Genomic DNA, 10,304 nt, shown 5'->3' with positions numbered 1-10,304 from the left:
CATCGCACCACACCGCACGCACCGGTCGTACACTCGTATGCGACATCGTTATTGGCCATTATTATTTTTAATAGACTCGTGACAATAAAATAATATTGTTTTCTCCGATGGCTAATATCCCAATTGACCATTTATTATTATTACTTTTATATAATTTTCATTTATTTCGTCCGTCGTCGATTACACCAAAAGGCAAAACACCATGACGTATTGTAAATAACGCTCCGGGATTGATCATTGAAATATTGTCATTATATTTTTCCCCTTTTATCCTTTTTTCCCGTGACCTGCTGTTTCGTTATAACGTCGTACAACATTAAAATAACGCTCCTTTTCATCGGTCCACCGTACAATGTGTAGTACTGTAGTGGATACGTTACGTTGGAAAGTTAGGAACTGTTTTTTTCGTCTTACGTCCAAAACATTAAACGATTAACTATTGCTGTAGTAGTTTCATTTATTTATTTCGTCCTTGGAAGTATTGTTACTTAATACTTATTATTATTATTACTATTATTATTATCAGTGTGATAATAGTTACTATTCGCTACGAATGGTAATAATATCATGATAGATCGGTTTTCCGAGTTTCCGACAGTGATTTTGAAATGATAAACCATATTTATTATTTGTTTTAGGAATAATCAACGACAGATACCTAGTCTATATCTAGTCTTGGCCATGGCTAAATACTTTTTAGTAATTACTTTCTAGTATTTTGCAAATGATCTTGATATTTTAGTATTTATAAATAAATATAGATATCTGCGTTACCATGTATATCAATCAAAGTTTGGCACTCGGCAACCGCCGCTAAGTCGTTCACAATGATAATATAATATAATGTAAAATTATGTTTATCAAGTACAAATTGCACTACAATTATTTCTTTTTAGTTTATTGTACATTTTTTTATGTCAGTATGAGATATTATGTAAGAAAAAATCAATTATTTTAATGACGGAATTGTGGTTTTGTGACAAACTTTACAGCTCTATGAATAAATAGTTTTATTTTTAATTAATCCACTAATTAATCATTGTTAATTGTATATTTTTACTACTCTCGGGTACGAATAAATATAGATTAATGAGTGTAATATTGTACCTTTAAAATGCTCAAGTATTAACCTGACATAATGTATAATTTATTAGGTATTAATTGTTAGTATTTTTAGAATCATAATTGTTTTTAAATTATTCATGTTCATATATGTCTATGCCTAACAATGAAAGAAGTGAATATTAATTGCATTATATAATAAAGGCACAACTACTTATATAGTACCTGCTTACCTTTAGTATTAACTTGGCCGTCTATTCTAATGCTCTAGTCTCTAGGGCTTTATTTCAAATTAATTACTAATTAGTATGTATTAATTTATACTTGAACAGACAATTTTTCAAATTGTATAAACAAATTATACAAATTTATAATTAAAAAATATTTTAATTAACTAAAATGTTTTTACAAGGTTCAAAATAAATTAAGAGGCTGGCACACCTGCATGTGTTATTTGTCTCCGTTTTACAAACGTACAGCATCGCGAGTATGCGTTCAGAAATTTAGACAGAAATCGACGACAAACCATCTAAATTACGAATGTATTGGTTTTAAAATGTAAATTTAATACAAGATCCCACATATTATTTTAGTTGTTTTAGCAATTTAAAAATTATTTTAAATACATATACGTAAACTTTTTTTTTTGAAGTTTGAAATTCAGATTAGCACGAAATAGAAATTCAAACGAAGAATAATGATGTGTTATTTTGTAGTAATTCGAAAATAATATTCAAGAGGACTTGAAACATCTACTATGTCCACAGACACAATGAAATTTCCTATTTATGTGTTGCTCGGTCTTGCCAACGCATGTAATTACCAAAATGTACGTCCAGCTCCATGCGAAATATTAATATTTAAAAATGTTTAAAATTCACTCAATGTTCTTACATTTATGTTTAATGATAGGTCACTCCAATATTTAAGCCAACAACACGAAATTGGAACTGTAGGACGTAATTTTGATATAATATTATGCGTTAGTAAGAGTGTTGGTGTTAGACGGAGATAATAAATCCGTCGTCTTCTTCAGCTATTGCTTATTTTTAATTTATACCATGGACTTAACGTTATTAATTTCTTCGGTAAGTTGGTATTTAACTCGACATTGAATAGGCAATAATAATGTTTATGATATAAATAATGTATGATACTATTTTAATTAAATACTAAATCGAATTTTATCAGAAGAATAACGATACCTATTAGTTATTTTGGTATATTTCAAAAATAGTGTTTTTAGTTTGTGGGTACTTGAAACTTTTACGTATAATATTAAAATTACTACTCGCAATGACATTTTTAAAATGTATAGTTTCATTTTAAGCTATTGTCTATTATATTTAATCAACTAACCTATTAATTTCGTTCTACGGTTAGTCGGTATTGATTCAATTGTTAATAGCAATAAATAATAATATATGATGTAAATATTATATAACAAATATATACCATCATAACAATTAATAACAATAAATGCGATATTTTTGGCAAAAATTAATTCAACACACCGTAAAGAACCAATAGCATAGAATAAATGACTATAATAGCAAACAAACATAATTATTATAATATAATAATAAAATATACATTTTGTCATAACACTTAATTTTTCGGTTGAAGCGCTTTCCGTCTAGTGGACAGTACTTAAGTGTTTTTTTCTCGACAGGCGGTAAAATGGAAATCTCCCGCTACGCAGCCGTCGGTAAAGTTAATGTTCAAATCCGATCAATACACGAGCGTATCCGATAAGTTTTGTCCATAATAATAATAATATATCAATATCCTAGTCGGTAGGTGGATTACTACTTAGTAGATGATACTCTTGACTCTTGAGTCGTTATGTACAAAACGTCAAAACAGTTTGGTGAATCTATATGCTAAGAAAATAAAGAACAATATTTACATTACACCCTACGTAAATCCGGTATTAAGTCCGACGATTTCTATTCCGACCATGTCAATCCGAATTGTACGATTTTACGAAATACTAACTGTTTTATTTTTCGTCGAATTTGTCGGATTCTCGTAGGACAATGAGTTAACGTCGATAGAGCCCGATAGAGGCGTTTTCTGAGGTGCAGAAGCGTGACAAATAATTATAATAGTACCTTTATGTGCGGCTCGTTTGGGAAAGCAATGTTTCAGCGTTGTTGGTGCGAACGTAGCCCGCGACTGAAATAGCTCACTTCCCGGCTCCCGTCCTTGTCGCGCCGTAGTAATAAAGGCCAACGGTCTGTCGCCAAACAGATTCATTATTCGTATTCATTGATTTACCTATCGTATTGAATTCGAATTTAACACATCCATTACTGCAGTGACCTATTATACTCAATGCCGTCGGTTCACTCGACAGACGACAACTAAAGTCTATAGCATTACCTACTTGCCCGCCTTTTGAATTTTGTATTGTTGCTTTTAATATTTGAATAGTGGAGTATACCGCCATACCAATGGAATAACAAAATATAGGCTATATTCGAACGGAAAAAAAACCGAGCCCCCATATCTTATACATTTAAAAATTAAACTAAATAAAGGTGGATCTTTGTAATATATTAGTTAATTTCTTACTCGACCGGCTACACAAGATGACGGCGTTTTCTAATGCGTACGGAAAGCACGAGTATTCCGCACCATTTTCGTTGGATTCAATATTAATTGTTTTTTAAATTATTTGAATAGCTATACACGATGTATGGTGATTCGCCAGTTCACCACGTTTATATCCGAAAAACGCCGAAAAAAAAAATGTAAAAGATGAGCGAAATTTAGCAAAACTTAAAATTAACACGTTTTTTAAATTGGGCTGGGCATACCGGTGACGGAAAACTCCCGCGTTAACACCGTAGTCCATAATTTATTGTATATAATTTAAGCGGTGGAATAAGTCAACGGATACGCCCCTATAGCTGATGCAGTAAAAAACCAATGCGGATAATTCAGTGGCGGACTGGGCCATCGGAAAGCCCGGAAAATTACCGGTAAGACACTATTGAGCTGTTTGGTTGTTCGTATTTGAATAAAGTATATACAAATACACCATAATATTGTGCCAAGTACGAAAAAAATGTATAACTATAAACTAAAATAAATGACAATATTATGAAGATTGACGAGTGATGAGGGCTATCAATTATTATTAATCGTAACGCGTACAAAACGCTGCGGAAAACGCCGGGTAATGCTCCGACGACCAGCCTAGGTAATGTCACATTCGAAGCGTTTTCCGTTTTGCGTTTCTGCGATGCGATGTGTACATTCAAAGATCTATACACTCTACAGTCGACAAACCGACATCATAGACTCATGGTGTATCGTTTATTCGTTTGCATTTGATTATTATAATAATAAAGTTTAAAAATAGACCGTATGTTTGGAAATGTTGGGATTTTATAGATAACGACGAGACCGACGAGTGGCCGACTGGTCTGCGGTTAGCCGTAGACACTAGACATCAGTCCTAATAATAAATTAGTAATTACTACTCGTAATGATAATAATATAATCGTGTTTTTCCGCGTACATAGGTATTACAATCATTGATTAAATATACATTGTATATTTAATCAATTCTACAAAGTCATAATAATGTTACAAGTGATAGAAACGCGTCTTGTAATTTGGCAATTTGAAATCCACCTTGTAGCGATCAAGAGCAAAAGACAATATTATGAAACGTTTAATAACTTTCTTGTTATTAATCATAATATTAGCATTTGGCAAATAAATTAGTCTCGTGTTTTAATTTTTTATTTTAATGTATATATTAAATTATATTATAGTTGTATGTATAAATATTAAATGTATCATAATTTGGCTTCAATAAATAAAGGTCCACAGTCCACACACTGCAGCTGTGGCGATAAAATTCTTTTGTCTTGGCGGTGGCGGTAAATTGTGTCCCGACTCATTTTAACGCTACCGCTACAGTGTGTGGGGACCTTCAAAATGAATGAAAAAATAGAAAAAAAAACAAAAAGTTATTGTTGGTTTCAACAAAAAGGTGCTCAACATTACATGATTTATTTTCTCAGTTGGTTACTCGAGCTAAGTCAACGCATAATTCAAACGACGATGTTTCCAACACTAAAGTTGTAAATTACACTGTGTCTGCCCATGAAAAATTAAGAAAACACAATGTCCTATGAATTAACATTATATTATGTAAGTATCAATACCGGAATAAAAAATGTAAGCAAATGTTTTTGTTTTTTTACTGAAATTATTATTATATATCATACAATAAATACATTTATATTATGTTTATATATAGTGATTATTATTAATTATTACCATTATATCTTTATGTTATCGGCAAGTGTCGACCGACGGGCCGACCGCGCTGCGATAACGGAGACCTATGTATTATTATTTATTAATATCTTTTTTTTGTAAATACTCAATAGTTAGTTGTGGGCTTGTGGCTGTACATCCAGTTTCGGCGCATGCACTGTCCAGTATTAATAAAAAAGATACCTTCATCTAAATTATGGTCATTATTGTAATTTTTGTTCTAACCTCTAAACAAAGAAATGACGAATGTCACCACTCTCCTATAAATAGTTTGTGTTTTTCGTAAATACATTTTACGATTTGCCTTCGTAATTTTTAAAAATTTTAACTGTAATTTGTCTATTATTATTGAAACTTTTTTTATATTTTAGATATTCTACAGTTAATATTAACATGTTTATACAAGTATAATATATTTAAAGATGCCCAAGTTTCGCCAAGTTTCGTGCAGCTTTATGTTATTCAGTGCATAATATAAGTGCAGGCAGGTTTTTTTTTTTTTTTTTTTTTTTTATTAAAAGAGAATATATACAATCTGTATTAACTATACAATGAGTAATATGGTTGATTTATTATATATACAAAACTGGACGGCTTGATGGAAGGGAGTGTCCAAGCAACACTACTTCAATTCTAGACTTTTGTTTATGTTTTTATTTTTATTTTTATTTTTATTTTTTATTTTTATTTTTATTTTTTTATTGGTTGAGGAGGTCCCTGGGCCAATTTCGCTTTAGGCGACGTGGAGGGTTATCTGGGAGAGTGACGGATGAGAGATTGGAAATGAGTGGATTAGGGTGGTTTACTGTGTTATTGTGAAATAATTTATAGTAATGGGAGGCTAGGGTGCTTATGTATGGGATATTAAGGTCAGAGTGGAGTGATAGGTTGCTGACGTACCAGGGTGCGTTTGTGAGGAGACGAAGACAAATTGATTGGAAGGATTGGAATTTTTGAATGTTGGATTTTTTGGAGGTGCCCCATAGCTGTATTCCGTAAGTCATTGAAGGGCGGAGAATTTGTTTATAGATTAGGAGTTTTGTGTTGAGTGGGAGATTAGATCTAAGAAGGTGTTTCATTTTGTGGAGTTTAAAGTTGAGTGATTTCCTTTTTTCTTTTATGTGAACTGCCCAAGTGAGTTTACCGTCGAGGTGGACTCCTAGGTAACGGGTGGCTTGTGCTTTGGGAATCGTGTCGTTGTTGATAGTCATGGGGGGGCTATGGTTTGGACGTAGAGTAAAGGTTATGTGGGTAGATTTATTTGGATTTATTTTGATTCACCACAAGTTGAACCAGTTTTGTAGTTCGTTGAGATGGGATTGAAGATTATCAGATGCTATGGTTAGGTCAACATTAGTTGATATTATGCCTGTGTCATCTGCGAAAGTAGCAAGAGTGGTGTTCTCGAAGTGAGGAATGTCGGAGGTAAATATATTGTAAAGAGTAGGTGCTAGAATACTTCCCTGGGGGACGCCAAGTGCAGGCAGGTTTATAAATTAAAATATGCCTGTAAGTATATACTAAACGGGGTGATGTGAATCGAATCAAATAAACTATTAAACGATACAGTAAAATTACTTTATACATCGTATTTATTTATTATAGTTGGTTAAACAAACGATTGTGAAATCAGAAATTTGCGAACCTACTCTTCTCGCCGCCAAGCGTTCTTGCCGCCACCCGACTCGCCGCCACCGTTTCGCCGACGGACATCTTGCCGCCACCGTTTTGGTAGTGATAAGCTTTTGAATGATAAGAGTGGTTATTGTACTATGGTATAACAGCGGTTATACTGTGACTAACTTTAGGTGGTGTTGCATAGCAAGTCGAGGGATATTTTCGATTTGCGGAGCGGAGCGACGGCGCCGAGGAGCGTAGCGACGACTGCCGCTAACAAGGCATCATTGTAAATTATTTCTTATTGGTCGTGTCACTGCTGGATCTCTGGTATATTCTGGTACAAGTTGTGGTGGTATATTTAACTCGAGAAATGTCGGTGGCGGCAAAACGTCCGTCGGCGAATCGGTGGCGGCGAGAACGGTTGGTGGCGAGATGTCCTAGACCCAGAAATTCGTGGCTAGTTATATTGTTATTGCCATTTAAAGTATTTGTTATCTTGATACCTATCCAAGGAAGTTTTACATTAGAATTCTAGAGATGTTTTCGATTTATTAATTGTCCGAGCGATTAAAATTGTAAATTGTATGTACATCTTAAAATACTTATAACTCAGTTCAAAATTAAAATATTATATAAAGCTCTTGAGGTTGTCTAATTAATAATTTACCTTTAGATTTTATAAGAGATTCACTCTAATTCACTCTAATTTTTAAACTAACGGAGCTAAACGTTGTCTGCCGAGTGTAAAATTTGTTATGTTACTCACTTGTAAGACGGATACAACATATTATGCTGGTATGACGTCCTCTTATGCCCTATACCTATAGGTTACTTACTTAATAGGGTACTTTACTTGTTTGGAGGGCTTGTTAATAATAAAACATAAATTCCTATCACAAATGCGCAACAGTTGTTTAAGACCAAATTCAGTTTATGATACTGTACAGTAGTTAATTTTTCAAAGAAGGTTAACAAGAATCAAGTCGAAGTATATAAGTTACCAGGATAATGTTTAAAATAGGTACGCCATAAGAGCGTAGAGCTGTACAGAAATAAAAATTTTGCTTTTTGCGAATTCCAGAAAAGTGGTAAATGAAGCCACGGATTAAGGTCCCCACACACTGCAGCGGTGGTGGTAGCGTTGGTGTTAAAATCGTGTCATCCCACTTCGCCGACTATTTTTTACATGTTCCCAATTTGCCGAATACAAATATTATATAAATTTATATTATAATAAAAGTCAATATAAATTAAAGTTCTTGTAAATAAAAAATCAATATAAATTAAAAAATTATAAACAAAAATCATTGTATGTATATATGATATTTTATTATATCTATGTAGTCCAATAATGAAATTTCTTTTGATTCCAATCTAAAATAAAGTACAAAATAACTTACTTATTAAAAATCCTAGGTGTAAAAATTAACCATTTTATAATATTTACCTATCCTATTTACCTATCCTTTGTATTTGTTAATCTTTCTTCAAGTTGATTTTTTATCTCGTTTATCAACAAAAATATATTTGGCTTTGGTCGACTAATAGATCGGTTTAAAGCTGCATGCCAACCTTCTAAGTGGTTAGTTGTCCGTGTCTTATCAGTGTTGAAGTGATTCCATATTTTCCGGTCGAACATGCAAGCATCATTATTTAAATATGTATCCACAAAATAGTCCATAAGTTTATATATATATATATTTTGTAATGCTATACAGGCCATTTAGGCCCCTTGCATGCTTCCCCAAGTTTCTCCTTCCATTTCGATCCATCGCTTCATCCAATCGTTTTGGGTTGTCGGCTTCTAAAATATCTTTCTTCGCCCTGTCTAATAATCTATAGCGAGATCTTCCTCTTGGTCACTTTTTTAGGACTTTTTGGTTAAGATGTTTCTTGTAAGACTTGACAGCTCGCCAAACTTGACCAGCCTACTCAAAGCGTTTTACCTATAGGAATAATCCAATATATTTTGCATTGTTAAATAACATTTCCAAATCTTCATGTTTTCTTCTCTCATATTCACCATTTTTAAGTCGAACAGGTCCGTGGATTTTCCGTAGAATTTTACTTTCAGAAGTGAGTAGTTTTTCTTCGTCTCCTTATGCTGTACACCATGTTTCACATACGTACATGTAAGTACATTACTATCGGGCGTAAAAAAAAAAGTAAACAGTTTCTTTACGTACCTTTCTACAGTAGTCTAGAGCTGAGGATCTTATTCATGGTAAAATATGCTTTATTTGCACTATTTATTCTCAATCAAATCTCATTATGCATTTTATTGTTTGGATTTATGTCGACTCCGAAGTATTAAAATTCATCCACTTGTTCAAAAGAGTAAGGACCCACTTTTAGTAATGTTTTATTGACTGAATGTCAAGTCATTATTAGGTACTTGGTTTTTTCCTCATTCATAGTAAGGTTTATTCTGTGACTGGACTCTATTAATTTCTCTGTGGCCTTAACAGCGCTGTGTTCTGTATCTCATAATATTACAATATCGTCAGCGTACGCTAGCATTACATTTTTTCCGTGAGGCTCCATTTGTTGGCATACTGATGTATCTCTAATAACTTTTACAAGTTCCAGATTAAGCAATACAACATAGTCCTACTTTAATCCAGATTAAACTTCAAATTGTAGTGACAACTCCCCTTGGTTTCTTACTTTACAGTATGTGTTCGAATTGCATATTTCTATCATCCTGGCTAGCTTTTCTGGGATTTCAAAGTTCCTCAGCGCTGTCCATAGTTGTTTTCTATTGATACTATCGTAGGCTCGTTTGAAATCTACAAAAACATGAACCGGTCTTTAAATTATTCGTAGTACTTCTCCATTATTTGGTGGATAGTGAAAGTCTGGTCTGTTGTTGACTTCGCTCTTTTGAATCCACACTGGTATTTTGAATTTTCCAATTATATATTTATCGTATATTTCTAATCGTTTTAGCACGGCAAGGAATAGCATCTTGTGACTTTAGTCTAATAGTGAGACTGAGATACGTCGGTAATTTTCAATTTTAGATGGGTCTCTCTTTTTAAAGATTGGACAGATAATTGCTGTGTTCCAGTCTTTAGGAATCTTTTCATCAACCCATATACTTCCAATTAATTTCTGTATCTGTGTTGCTAAATAATTTAGCATTATAGGATTTAACTGTATATTGTATTCAATAAAATTAACCCTAGACTCTAATAAATTACGTAATAATGATACAATGAGGGTTTTTCACAACTACAACAAGCATGCGTTTAGCATTGCAATTATATTTTAGGCCGCCAATCTATATTCACACAGGTGTGGTGGAGATAAAGTATCCGGCA

General features: G+C 33.0%; 1 protein-coding gene across 1 annotated transcript; it reads right to left on the bottom strand.

The window, feature by feature from the left end:
• Positions 1–8,297: 8,297 nt before the first annotated feature.
• LOC111036089 lies at positions 8,298–8,662 on the bottom strand (the record flags this gene model as incomplete). Its single annotated transcript, XM_022318021.1, has 2 exons — positions 8,442–8,662; positions 8,298–8,355 (listed from the first exon to the last, which is right to left on the bottom strand). Coding segments are annotated over exons 1-2 (279 nt in total), but the record flags the coding sequence as incomplete, so codon positions are not given.
• Positions 8,663–10,304: the final 1,642 nt, after the last annotated feature.

Source organism: Myzus persicae, unplaced genomic scaffold (genome assembly GCF_001856785.1).
Source record: "Myzus persicae strain clone G006 unplaced genomic scaffold, MPER_G0061.0, whole genome shotgun sequence".
NCBI lineage: Eukaryota > Metazoa > Arthropoda > Insecta > Hemiptera > Aphididae > Myzus > Myzus persicae.
This window is presented reverse-complemented; position numbering and strand designations above follow the sequence as displayed.